The sequence below is a fragment of the Neophocaena asiaeorientalis genome, unplaced genomic scaffold, assembly GCF_003031525.2.
Source record: "Neophocaena asiaeorientalis asiaeorientalis breed wild unplaced genomic scaffold, Neophocaena_asiaeorientalis_V1.1 scaffold196, whole genome shotgun sequence".
Taxonomy (NCBI): Eukaryota; Metazoa; Chordata; class Mammalia; order Artiodactyla; family Phocoenidae; genus Neophocaena; species Neophocaena asiaeorientalis.
The window spans coordinates 808,718-822,964 of NW_020173929.1; the positions used below are offsets into that span (position 1 = coordinate 808,718).

General features: G+C 46.0%; 1 protein-coding gene across 1 annotated transcript in view; it reads left to right on the forward strand.

Moving 5' to 3' along the window:
- Positions 1–9,866: 9,866 nt before the first annotated feature.
- Positions 9,867–14,247, forward strand: part of RCN1 (reticulocalbin 1) — a 13,176-nt gene continuing 8,795 nt past the window's right edge. The window contains exon 1 of the mRNA XM_024752631.1: positions 9,867–10,202. Within this exon, the coding sequence (XP_024608399.1) occupies positions 9,949–10,202 (254 nt within the window). The 5' untranslated portion in view covers positions 9,867–9,948. The remainder of the gene's footprint in view (positions 10,203–14,247) is intronic.

Genomic DNA, 14,247 nt, shown 5'->3' on the forward strand with positions numbered 1-14,247 from the left:
GAAACTGCTCTTCTCCCAGGTGAGAAAAGGCTCTGAAAAGACTTTCCCACTAGAGAGTAGTCCTGTGTAATGGAGAACATTCTGGGCATATTTCAGAATGGTTACTTTCCTTGTTTACCTGCCAGAGACATAGGTGATTTTTTTCTTGGCACTTACCATGAGAACCTGGTGGGATTCTTGGAGGTAAAACCATAAAACGTCTGACCCCCTGCTCTCAAGACTATAGCCCCAGGCTTCCCTGGTGGCGCAGTGGTAGAGAATCTGTCTGCTAATGCAGGGGACATGGGTTCGAGCCCTGGTCTGGGAGGATCCCACATGCCATGGAGCAGCTAGGCCCATGAGCCACAACTACTGAGCCTGTGCGTCTGGAGCCTGTGCTCCTCAACAAGAGAGGCCGCGATAGTGAGAGCCCTGCACACCGCAACGAAGAGAAGAGTGGCCCCCCGCTTGCCACAACTAGAGAAAGCCTTTGCACAGAAACTCAGACCCAACACAGCAAAAATTAATTAATTAATTAATAAACTCCTACCCCCAACATCTAAAAAAAAAAAAAAAAAGACTATAGCCCCCAGGGCAGTCCCCGTCTCCCTTTAGTCCACACACAGCCTCAGCAACTCATCAAAGTTTTGGTTCCAGCAGCTTCTCCCCCAGGTCAGCTGGTCTTGACCCTCGTTTCTCTGCATTTACTTGTCTCTCCAGATTTCATGGTGGTGGTTTGCTCTGCAACCTCAGTTTTCTGGTGGGCCCAAGAAAAGTCCCTGCTTTTCAGCTTCTTTCTTGTTGTGAGGTCAGGAGTGACAACCTCTAAGCTCTTTTCTTGTTGGAGTTGAAACTGGGAGTCCCAAGGCAGGCTAGTTTATGACTGCCTGAAGTTAATCTTTTGACTGACTAGTTTTGCTTTGACTGTGAAATCCAACAGTTGGTAGTCACAGGCCCATCCATCCCAAGAACAATACTTTATATTACTTGAATCCATTTAAATTTATTGAGACATTTTATAGGCCAGAAGATGTTCTAACTTGGCAAATTTTGTGCACTTGAGAATAATGTGTATTCTGCTGTCATTGTGTAGAATTTTCTAAAAAGTCAATCAGCTTAAGCATAGTTAGTGCTATTCAAGTCTACTATTTGCCGATTTTCTGCCTACTTGTTCCATCAGTTATTAAGGGACCATTTTAAAAATCTCTGACTCTGATTGTGTATTTGCCTATTTTTCTTTGTAATGCTTTTTTGGCTTCATTTATTTTGCAGCTCTGCCATTAGGTGTATCAACATTTAGGACTGCTGTGCTCTCTTGATTAATTGACCCTTATGTGATTATGAAATGACTTTTTCTCGGCAATATTCTTTGTTCTGAAATGTACTTTGTCTGATACAAATATAGTCATTCCAACTTTCCTTTGATTAATGTCGGCATGTTATTTTTTCTCATTCTTTTACTATTAAGCTCATTTGTGTCTTTATATTTAAGGTACATTTTCTTTCAGCAGCATATAGCTGTGTATTGCTTTTTTACACAATTTGACAATCTCTGCCTTTTAAACTGGGGTGTTTATATGATTACCTTTAATGTGATCATTAACATGGTGAGGTTTGAGTCTTATCATCTTGCTATTTGTTTTCTATTTGTCTTGTCGGTCCTGGGTTCTCCTGTTTCTCTTTTGTCTGCCTGCTTTGGAACTAACTGAGTACTTTTTAAACCTACAGGAAAAGGATACAATATACAACATTAAAGTAAAGACATGTATCAAAACTAAGGCTATCTCACAGTCCTGGGTCTGGAAAAGTCAGAAGGAATCTCCTGTTGTCCCCCTTTCCGTAAAAGCCATAGCCAAATGCACGTAATCTTTTGGGTCAGGAGCCACTGTTATGTATACAGAACACCTCAGAACTAATGAGCCCCAAAGGGCACGCGGCCTGGTCCTATAAGCATATTCTTGCTACATAACAGCAGAGTCCTCCAGGAATCTCAAATAAACAATGCTGACAACTGGCAAAAATCCGCCCCTCCCACCCCCACCACCGCCCAGATTCCGCAGACCCTTGGTTTCAAGACAACACAATGAATGGGTATGTTTCATGGTTTCATTAGGAGTCAGTGCTATGCAGAAACTTTAGCAAAACCACTCAGCCTAGCCTGCTGGAATTAACCCTTACCACACAATCTTCAATATATCACAGTTTGTCGTCAAGTGATATTACACCCTTCATATATAATATAAGAAGCTTAAAACAGCAGTCTTCCATTTCTGTCCCCATGGCCTTCATACTATCGTTAGTATGCATTTTACTTATGCATATGTTATAAACCCCACAATACATTGTTATTCATTTTGTTTGAGCAGTCAATTATATTTTTTAAGGTTTTAAATAGTAAGAAAATATTATATAAGAAAAGTATCTTGGGACTTCCCTGGTGGTACAGTGGTTAAGAATCTGCCTGCCAATGTAGGGGAGATGGGTTCAAGCCCTGGTCTGGGAAGATCCCACATGCCACGGAGCAGCTAAGCCCGAGCGCCACAACTACTGAAGCCCATGTGCCTAGAGCCTGTGCTCCGTAACAAGAGAAGCCACTGCAGTGAGAAGCCTGCACACGGCAACAAAGAGTAGCCTCCGCTCGCCGCAACTAAAGAACCACCCCCCCACCCAGCAGCAAAGACCCAACGCAGCCAAAAATGAATAAATTAATTTTTTTTAAAAAAAAAGAGAGAAAAAAGAAAAGTATCATATATTCATCCTTTCAGTTACCATTTCTGGTGACTTTCATTTTTACATTAGAGCCAAATTCTATCTGGTAATGTTTCCCTTCTGCCTTTTCTGTTTCTCTAGTTCTCCTTTGCAGCTTTCTTTTGCATTAAGTGAACGCTTTCTAGTGTAACATTTTCATTCCTTTAATGATTTTTTAATGATTTTTTTCCACTATTCATTTTTTAGTTTTTTCTTTAGTCCTTGCCCTAGGGCTTACATTATACATTTTAATTCATCAGGATCTACTTTAGATATACTAACTAAAGATATAAAGGTATACTATGTTACGACTGAGTAGAGGCTCTACCTTATGAGTAGGGGTGCATGCAAGAAGAGACCCAACTTTTCAGCTGCACTTGCCTGGATTTAGCTTCCATGATGTATAGTTAGGAGAGATGAGAAATGCTGATGGCCTGTTCCTCCTGAAAAATACCATACCCCTCAACTGGGAGCTGTGGGAGAGCCTTGTTCTTGGCTGTGCCTACCTGGAGTGGAGTTTCTGCCATACTGAGCTGGAAGGGGAGCGAGAGGGAGTGGTTCATGGTTCAAATGCTACAGACTCTCCCTGGTTTTACCTTGATCCTTATCACATACTTTTAAGTTTAAAAGTTTAAGATGACTTTTTTTTCTCTGGCTGCTTTTAAGATTTTCTCTTCATCACTGGTTGTAAACACCTTGATTACGATGTGCCTCGATGGCGTTTTCTTCATGCTTCTTGTGCTTGGGGTTTGTTGAGCTTCTTGGATCTGCAGGTTATAGTTTTCATCAAGTTTAAAAACTTTTGGTCATTATTTCTTCCAATTTTTTTTTCTGCTTCACAGACTCAAATTACTCATATCATAGGCCACTTAAAGTTGTCCCAAATATCACTGATTCTCTTTTTATTTTTTAATTTATTTTTTTAAAATCTATTTATTTATTTTTGGCTGAGTTGGGTCTTCGTTGCTGCGCGCCGGCTTTCTCTAGTTGTGGCGAGCGGAGGTTACTCTTTTTTGTGGTGTGCGGGCTTCTCATTGCGGTGGCTTCTCTTGTTGTGGAGCACAGGCTCTAGGCATGTGGGCTTCAGTAGTTGTGGCTCGCAGGTTCTAGACCACAGCCTCAGTAGTTGTGGCGCACGGGCTTAGCTGCTCCGCGGCATGTGGGATCTTCCCAGAAGGCTCGAACCTATGTCTCCTGCATTGGCAGGCAGATTCTTAACCACTGAGCCACCAGGGAAGTCCCCTTCTTTTTATTTTTTAAATTCATTTTTCTCTGTATATTTCTTTTAGGATAGTTTCTATTGCTGTGCCTTCAAGTTCATTAATATTTTGTAATGCCATTGTGATATTGTGATTTATTTTATGAAATATATATTTGGCCTTTGTCTCCTTCTTGACACAGAGCTAAGTGATAAGAATGATAAAGGTGTCCTTTGTTATTCATAACAAGCCCCTTTCAACTACCTCTGAGTTTATGTTAATAAAGTGACCTTTGGAAAGCACCTAAGGATGAGGGCTGATTGCCAGGGCAACTCACCGTGCGATTATAGGATTGGAACTTTCAGCCTATCCTCCAACTTCTAGCCTCCAAGGAGGAGAGAGGGGCTGGAGCTTGAATTAATCACTCATGGCCAATGATTTAATCAAGAATGCCTATGTAGTGAAGCCTCCATAAGTCCCAAAAAGACAGGGTTTGGTGAGCTTCTGGGCTGGTAAAGACCTCCTGGTCCTGGGAGAATGGCAAGCCCAGGGAAAGCATGGAAACTCCAAGTCCCTTCCCACATACCTTGCTCTATGCATCTCTTCCATCTGGCTGTCCTTGAGCTACATCCTTTTATAATCCAGTAAATAAAATGCTCTCCTTGAGTTCTGTGAACTGCTCTAGCAAATTAATTGGACCAAGGAGGGGGTTCAACCTATAGATGGTCAGTCAGAAGCACAGGTAGCAACCTGGACTTGTAATTGCCATCTGAAGTTGGGGGTGAGACAGTCTTGTGGGACCAAACCCTTAATCTGTGGGATCTGACACTATCTCCAAGTAGATATGTCAGAATTGAGTTAAATTGTAGGACTCAGGTGGTACTACAGAATTGCTTGGTGGTGTGGGGAAAACCCCAGACACACTTGGTGGTCAGAAGTGTCAAAAGTGAAATACTGTAGTGGTATTCAGAGAATATTGTATGTGATGTAAATGAAAACAATAGTTTTTCTTTATATCCATGCAGTGTATTTTTCATCTCAGGTAATATTTTTTAATCTCTGGACTTTCAATTTGAGTCTTTTTTGTGTCTTCCTTGTCTCCTCTGAACCTTTTAGATACACTGAATACAATTATAACTGTTTCAATCTTCTCTGTTCATTCTAACATCTTGATGCCAAAATCTTGGATCTCTGTGCACCGATGTCGAACCGAAATATGGAGACAGAGCTTTGGAGGAAGAGAAAGAATAGCTTTATTCTTTGCCAGGCAAAGAGGGAACACAGTAGGCTAGCACCTCAAGAACTGTGGCCCCCTCCCTGGGGAATAGGAAGAGGTCTTATAGTTGGGGCTCATGGTCAGGAGTATGTGATAAGGATCAAGGCAGTAACAGTCTTGCATTCTTCTTTCTTCTGCAAAGTTTCAACACAACACCGGGTCTGGTCATCTCCAAGGGTGGGGTTGCTGACAAGATTAAGGTGTGTGCAGCATCTCAGGTGGTTGATGAGCTTCTCTGGTCCCCTTAATCTGGCCTTCGGTGGTTTCACGGCTGCTCCTCCCTTGATTAGCAACTGTTCCAATCTGCCCTTTGGAACCCAGGAGAGGTCATGCAGGCTGGAGTCTTGCCTCCAAGAAATGGGGAACAAAAAGACCTCCACTCCTGGGAGCCCCACAGGGCCCCACTTGGTTTCAATCTGTGTCAGTTCTGGGCCAGTTTTTATTGACTGATTATTCTCTTCATTATGGGTCATGCTTTCATGTCTTGTTGTATCTGATTGGATGCTAGTAATTGTGAGTTTTACCTTGTTGGGTGCTGGATAGTTTTTGCATTCCCGTAAGTTTTTCTTGAACTTTTTTCCCGGGATGAAGTTCAGTTACTTGGAAATGGTTTGATTTTTTTCAAGTCTTGCTTTTGTGCTCGTTAGACATTTTCTGGACTAGTGCTCAGCTTAGGGCTAATTATTCCCCATCACTGAGGCAAGACCCTACCGAGTACGCACTTTACCCAGTGCCCCATGGACTAAATTTCCCGTCTGGCTGCTGGGAACAGGCATTGTTCCTGGTACTCACTGTTCCTTCTAAACCCCCCCTTGCAGATGGTTCATTCCTCAGTCTCGTGGATGCACTGATCAGCAGTCTACTGCATACTCAAGGGGACCCTCTCTCTGATCTTTGGGGTTCTCTCTTTGTGCAGCTATGTGTTCTCTGGTTCTCTCTCCTAAGAAATGTGGCTGATTTGGTCCCTGGACCCTCACCTTTCTCTTTTCAACTCAGGGAATCTGCCAGGCTTCATCTTAGTTTCCCCTCTCTAAACCATGCCCTGGAAAATACGTGAAGGCAAGTAAACTGGGGTAATTGTAGGACTCACCTTGCTTATTTCCAATGTCCTTCATTGCTGGTGTCCAGCGCATTGAAAATTGTTGTTTCATATATTTTGTCTGTTTTTTTTTTTGTTGTTTGTTTATTTGTTTCAAATGGAAAGGTAAATCCAGCCCCTTCCTTCACCCACCTTGACCAGAAGCAGAAATTGGTAGCTATTATTATTCTACTATTTATTCAAAATATCTGTTGGGCACCTGTTTGCATGAGGCACTGCACTTGGTGCTGGGTATACAGTGATGAATCAACAATAATGGTCCCTGGCCTCAAGGCTAATCTGTCTTATGGGGATCAACTTGTGTGGAAAGGCAATAAATGTGCTGGTCCCTGGACTTATGCACATAAACACGAATCATATGTGGTCCTTCCTTTCAATGAATTCAGAATTAAGGGAGACAGAGACAGATTTGTTAATCCAAAGCAAACTGTGAAAGGTGTTATGTGTGAGATACAAAGCTTAGGGAGAAGTAATAAGTTCTGACTGGAGGTATAAGGGAAAACCTCATGGGGAAGGTGACATTTGAGTTGAGCCTTGAATACTGTGTGCAGTTTTGAATGGAGGAGTAGAAAAAGGAAGAATGCTGAAGGTGCTTTTAAACTCGAAAGCAGTTAACCATGATTGCCCCTAGCAGACACAGTCAATGGCTTGCTCTTCCTTGCCAACAGAACACTAATCACGTGCTCCAGAGGAAGCTACATATCTTCCAGCTCCAGGAAGTGAATCTTGATTTGCCTAAATCAGCACTGGAAATTCCATTCTCCTTGCCTGTCACTGGATCAGGCACAGGCCTGTGACACAATTCTGGCCAGTGAGATGTGAAGGAATGTCTGCTGGGAGAATTTTCTTCTTAATTAAGAGAGGAAACACTCCTTTTTCCCCCCCTGCTTCTGAGAGAAAAAACACAAAACAGAAAACCTGGTTTCTTGATGATGTCATCAACCCACTTGGAAAAAAACAAAAGCGCCACTTGAATTAACCACTCTGAAGTTGATCGAACATGAGACTTCTTGTTCCGTGAGACGACAAAGTTTTCTTATTGTTCTAGTAACTTCTGGTTGGATTTTGTTGTCTTTGATGATGTTACTTGCAGCCAGAAATAATAGATCAGCATACCCCAACCGACCAGCCCATCTTTTTGAAATCTGCTTTTCCTTTCCACTGGTACAAACTGCTGCTAAATGTCACTCCTCTTGCCTCTGGTTCCTTTGCCTCATCAAGAATAAAGATTAAAAATGACAATATACTTAGCCATACATGCACATAGGAAGAAATAAAAGGTAATTTTTAAAATGAAAGAAAGCAATTACACAGTGAAATACCTTGACTATTTAATATCGTCATTCATTCCTGATCCTTTGGTTGAGAGGACTTGTTTCACTCTCATAGGACAGTAGAGGAATGAAAATATAAAAGAATAGAATGTAGGCAAGCCCAGGGGAAATGATATAAACTACCACATTCACAGCAGTGCTGGAATTCTCTGGTAATTCCCATGGGAGCCAAGACTACCTCTGGAACAATCTAACTGTTGGAAACCACTAGTGTCTGGCAGGAAACCAACTAGAACAGGGTCAAAGGATGTGCCATTCTCATTCCTGAGAGTCTGCATCAATCCCAGGGGCCCAGGCCTGCCGCTAGCAACACAGCAAATAAGCAAAGGCTGGCTCCAAACTCCACCCACTTTCTCATTCCCTTCTTTATCCTCCTCCTCTTTTTCTAGCTTTGATCTTCTTGGCTCTGTGCCTCATCCCACTCCTCCCCCTCACCCCCGCCACTCAACAAATCACATCCTGCTTGCCAGATGAGCACAGAAGGTACTAAACCACCTGCCTCGGGGCCCCTTGCGTTTCAATGGGGAGCTCTTACACACCCAAAGAAATGCTTCTTATTGCTTGAAATCCAAGCCTCTGGACAGGCAGTGGGGGACAAGACACTCAAGCATAGCACTTCCTGTCTCATGCAAAGGCAGTGCATGGGGGGTGAGGCACCAAGGAATACATCCGGGTCTCGCTGCCAACCAGTGGGGATGTACAGGATCACAAGGACTTTACCTCAAACTCTAATGCTCTCTGCCCATTCACACAGAACTTATCCTCCTCTCATATATTCAAACTCCTGCTGCCTGGCTTATCCCTCTCACCTTCTGTCTTAGTTTAGATGTCCCTTCCTCCAGGAAGCCTTCCCAGATCGATCCCCTCTGACATAACCCATGACACTGAATGCCTACCTCCCCAACAACTTGTCATGCTGATTTGCCATCTGTGGCTACTCAGTAAACCAGTGCGCAGCGTAGCCCTGACATTTAGCAGGTGCTCAGTATATTGAATGAATGAATTAGTGAGTCAGTGAATGAATGAATATTTGTTCACATACACTATAGTTCTCCAAAAAACATGACTGTCATGTTCCCCAGTGTACCCTCAACACCCAGTCCAGTGCTTAGGCCATGGAAGGCACACAATCATTATTCACTAATTGAAAGAAGTCTTCAAAAGACAGGTACTTGGACCTATACTGCTGTTGATAATGTCCTGTTATCCTTATTGCAAGAGCAAGAAGCACAGCCCAGGGACCTTTTCTAGAGGATCAAGGATGGGGGATGGAGCAAGATGAAGGAGAAGCTCTAGGAGTTCAGCTGCCCAGGGCTATTGGGGTGGGCTCCTCTCCAACCACAGTTTTAGATTACTAGAGGTTCATAACCTGGGGCACACAGTGGGGCTTCAGAAGATCCGTGCATCCTCTGACACTTTAATCAAACATCCAAGCCTGTAGCTGTATGTACATTTTTCTGTAAGAGGGTCCATGGCTTTCAGTGAGCCTCAAAAGGCTGTAACACACAAAGAATCATTGCTCTACCTGAACTGTCCAATATGACAGCCACTAGCCACACGTGGCTATTTAAGTTTAAATCTAAGTTAAATTTTCAATGCCTCAGTTACACTAGCTACCTGTCAAGTGTGCTCACTAGCCTCTCCCTATTGGACAGCCCAGATATAGAACGTTTTCATCACTGCATAAAGTTCTACAGAGCTTCTCTATAGCGGTAGCATTACGCCGGATTCAACGTACAGACAAGATTTGTTTAAGACATGTAGTCCTTTTGTACAGTGAGTTGCCATCCTTTAGAAATGAAAGCAGACATCCGAGATCCTGACTTCTTTTGAGACCATCTGCCAACTTGGGGCCTGCACTCCTCCCGGCAGCCGGAGTGCACAGGGCTGCTCTGTTAAGATGGTCCCTCGTCATGTTGACGTCATCTGCTTGGCCCTCCACCACGTTTGAGTTTGCGACCCTTGTTTCTAGGAGACCTCGCCCACCCGGGTCTCCTTCCAGTCTCTTTGCGTTTCTAATCACACTCCAAGTTTGCGTAAGTGGGGTTGAATTTGTTTTAAGAGCATTTCTTGGGGCGGCGTCTGGGGCTGAGATTCGGGCTCCCAGCTGGAAGTTGGGGAGAGCCAGCGCCTCCCTCCGTTCAGTTCTATGGAACCGAAAGGGGAGAGGGAATTTTACCCCAAACATCTGTTGCTTGACAAAGAACTTCCCGATCTTCTTAGCCGCCGCGCTCGCTTCGAGCACGCATTCCCGAGCCGCCGCTCTCATCGCTCGCTCGGTCCCTCCCCGCGGGCCGCTCTCCGCTCCCGACGATGGCGCGCGGCGGCCGCGGTTGCCACCTGGGGCTGGCCCTGGGGCTGCTGCTGGCGCTGGTGCTGGCGCCCCCGGCGCTGCGGGCCAAGCCCACGGTGCGCAAGGAGCGCGTGGTGCGGCCCGACTCGGAGCTGGGCGAGCGGCCGCCCGAGGACAACCAGAGCTTCCAGTACGACCACGAGGCCTTCCTGGGCAAGGAGGACTCCAAGACCTTCGACCAGCTCACCTCGGAGGAGAGCAAGGAGAGGCTGGGGTGAGGCCGCGCTCGGGGGCTCCGCAGGTGCCCGCTGGGCCACTCGCGCGGAAGCCGCGCGGACCGCCAGCCGCAAAGCGAAAGAGAAATCGGGCGCCGGGACCCAAGGGCGGGGACCCGGCGGGCCCGGCGGCTGGGCTGGGGCAAAGTTGCCCGCGGGCCCCGGGACCCTGCGTGCTGATCGCCGCCGGGGCCGGGGTGGCTTCCCGGGGGGAGGCGAGAACGTGGCAGCGGTCGCGGGAGCCAGGACGGCCAGGGCCCGCCCCCTCCCCTGGGTTGCATCAGAAAGGAGGGGAGAGAGCGTACAAAAGAAAAATTTGTCCATGGTGGCCTTTTAGTGACATGAGTTCTTCCCCACCCTCCCGGTTTCTCTCCTTCCCCCGCATAACAAGAGAGGAGGGCATGAGACACTGCTAAGGTCTCAAGGATTATCATTAAAGGGTAGAAGATGAAGGGGCAGCCGGAGAGGGTTGATTCCTGGCCTATGTCCCTGGGCCGGGACTGGGGTGTTCTTGCCTTCTGCTTAATCGCCCCGATATCGGAAGTAAGGGGTATAAAAATCCTGTTGTTAAGAAGAGAGGGGCATTTGGGGACGGGAGGTGGAAATGGAAACTGGTCCTCCTTTCTGTTTCCAGTAGTTTCTGATGGCAGCAGAGGCACCCAGTCTTTTGGCAGCTGGGGGCAAAAAGCTGGAGGGTGGTGTGGTGACAGGTTGTGAATTTCACTGTTGAAGGCAGTTGAGTCAGGAACCAAACCTGGGAAACAAAACTTGGGTACATCTCAGTGCACCCTCTCCGCGGCCCCTGGGGAGACACTTGAGCTTTGTGCAAATGTATCTGGGAACCCTTCCACAGAGGAATCAGCAGTCAGCCTGATCCCAGATGGAGACCCGTCTAGGGAGGGTCCCAAGAGCCCTGCCTACTGGGCACCAGGCCTCCAGGAGTCTGGTTCCTGGGGGTGGAGGGTCTTTCTGGCCTGTTGCACAAAAAAAGAACACAGCCATCCTTGTGCTGATGGGGGCTACCAAAGGCCAATGTGGTTGGTTAGAATATGAGGCTAAATTATACCTATTGTGTAGGTGCACCATCTGCCTGCTCTGATAAAAACATCTTTGAGCTTCAAAGTCACCTCCCAACAGTCACCTTTTATTTTGCAGAGAAGTACTTTCTCTTCCAGTTTGGGCTTTAACAAAGGGAGCCATTGAGGAGTTCAGTCCATTGTATTGCCTTGAGGCACTTGGAAGCTGATTTATCCTGGGGCCCCGGGTGGCAGCCGTTTGTCACCAGGGAGGAGGAGGAGAGGTTTGAGGGATTGGAGTAGGGAACTCCACTTTGCAGTCGTAAGGCTTCTAGTTCAATGCCTTCATCATGATGAGTAAGAGAGCAAGTGGTGATGAGTAAGTGGTAATGGAGTTGGTCTGCATTTGACCCTTGTATGAACACCTTAGCTGCATTCATTATTTTTTTAATTTAATTTTATTTATTTTTTATACAGCAGGTTCTTATAAGTTATATATTTTATACATAGTAGTGTATATACGTCAATCTGCATCCATTGATTCACGCAACTAACATTTGAATGGCTACTGTATTCCAGGTACCGTGTTAGATACCTGACAACTACAAAAATAAAACCTTACGTTCTAGGCCATAAAGTACTTATAATCGTATGCGGAGGGGAGAGATTCAAGCAGATGCTACGCATCATTGCTGTGATGGTGGCATGTAAAAGCCACAATGACCGCATCTCGGAGAAAAGGAGCTCCCTGAGGCTTCGGGTTGGAGAAAGTAACTTGGGGGTTTGGGAAGTCACCTGACCAGAGCTTGTGGCACGACTCAGAGGTTACCAGGAGTATAAGCAGGGAAAGGCATCTGAAGAGAGAACAGCCTGCTTATACAGGTTTTGAAATCTGTTCTTGTGGATTCGGGGTGTTGGGACAGTAAAGGGACAGGGCAGGAAAAGTGGGAGGTGGGAGTGGCGAGGAGGCCGAGGGCAGAGCAGGAAGGACCTCTGTGAGGTGGAGATTAGACGTTATTCTGTACATGGTAGAAATGTCATCATCCCAAAAATTCATTAGGAAAGTTGGACTGGCAGTAGGGCAGAGAACATAACTGAGGCACGGATGGCAAGACCAGGGGCACAGGGTGGCCGTGCGCGCCTAAGTCAGGCACAGCGGGAGAGGGTAAACGCAGAGCCACGTTGGAGGCGGGACTGACAGCGCTTGCTTTTGGCTCAGCGTCAGGGTGGGTGGGGGAGACGAGGGGGCAGTCAAGGGTGGCATCTGTTTTCTGGTCTTGAGCCACTGGATGGGTAGTGGACACACCGCTCACCTATAAGGTAAATCTGGGCTAAATGCAGAGGAGGCTGGAGCATTGGAAATGATGGGTGCGGTATGGGACTGGCAGAGCGTAAGAAGCCATTTCTCTGTCCACAGCTCCTGGTGCAACAGTCCCCTCCAAGTCCGGACTGCAGAGGCAGGAGCATGACTGGATCCAGGCAGCTTTGTCACCACCATCTGCCCATAGATTCTGAAAACATGACAGCTCTAAGGCCCCTGAAGACAAAAAAAAAAAAAAAAAGTGGGGACCCAGAGGCTTCATGCAGTCACAAATGTGCTGCGCAGTCTGAGAAAAAAATGTAAATTACTTGCCAACATTTAACATCAAAGCGATTTCCCATACAGCCCCCGATTTCCGGCTTCTCTTGACACCCATGGCCCATTTTTCCATGAGGCAGTCATTGTCTGGAGCAGAGCTGGGCAGCCTTATTGGCAGCTGTCAGGGGATCCCCGGGCTCCCAGGACGCTCTGCTTACTTCCATTACCTGTTACCTGTTTGTTGAGTTCTCCATCCTCCTGTGGAGGGGATTGTCATCCTTAGTGAGGAAAGGCACACATTCTCTCCTCTACTCCTCACAACATTCCTTGTAAAGTAGGTGTTCCATTTACAGATGGGGAAACTGAGACTCAGAGAGTCAAGTCAGTTGCCCAGGATCACACAGGACTGGGGTCCAGGTGTTCTGATTATAGCATTTGGTTTATTTACATCATAGCCTCCTATCCCTAGAGCTCATGTTTGATATTTTTAAAGAGAGAGGTTAAGATTATATATGCTTCCAACAGATATTTATTGAGCTCCCACTACGTGTCGGGCTGAGCTATGTCCTGGATATTTCTTTGGCATAGATTAGATGCTGTCCTTTCCAGAAAAACAGGTTGTATACTGTCTGATGTCGTTTGGTCTTTGCTGGTTTGAGATTCTGCCTCTCAGTTGGCTTTGGATAACGATGGGCATGCCACCACTGTGTCCCCAGGACTGGAGCAGAGTCTGGCGCACAGTAGGTAGGCTGAACACTGCACTGGGTTGAAAGAATTCTGCTGTGTCTAGCTGTGATTTCCTGGAAGGAAGATACTTGAGGTTTAGTCTTTTGGTCTTGAGACCTGTTAAAATTGCAAATGAAGGGACAAGTCAAAGCTGTTAGTAAAGTTTACACCTTCCTGAGAAGCAGGAGCTTGGGCTACCCAGGTTCGGATAGGAGATGGGGATTTAAGTGCTAATGAATTCATTTCCATTTCTAATTGATCAAAGAGTAACTGCCGATTTGAACTTCCGTTCACAGTAAGAAAGATAAAATTCCAGCCCAAAGCAAAGAAACAAATCCCTAATTAGCCTGTATGACATCATCCCAGGTAAATGGACTACTAGGGTAAAACTTTCTTAAACATTGGAAATAGCTTGCAGGTGTCTTTGAAGTTTCCTTCAGGGATGGCATCCCTAGCTTGGGGCCTTTTGGCCTAGAGATGGACACTGTTGAGTTCCCAGCCTGAAGTTTGCTCTGGACAGGGGTTTGGGGTGCCTTAGTGAAGTCCAGTGGGGAATTGCTGGAACCTGGGCCAGCTGTGGAGCAGGAGATGCCAGTGGGCATAGGGGTCTTCACCTTAAGAGCAAGGGGTTGAGGCTCCTGCAGCTGCTTAGCTGGTCAAGTTTCTTGAATAAATGTCAAGGCTCTTTCATCCCTGACTGGTTTTTTTTTTTTTTTTTTTTTG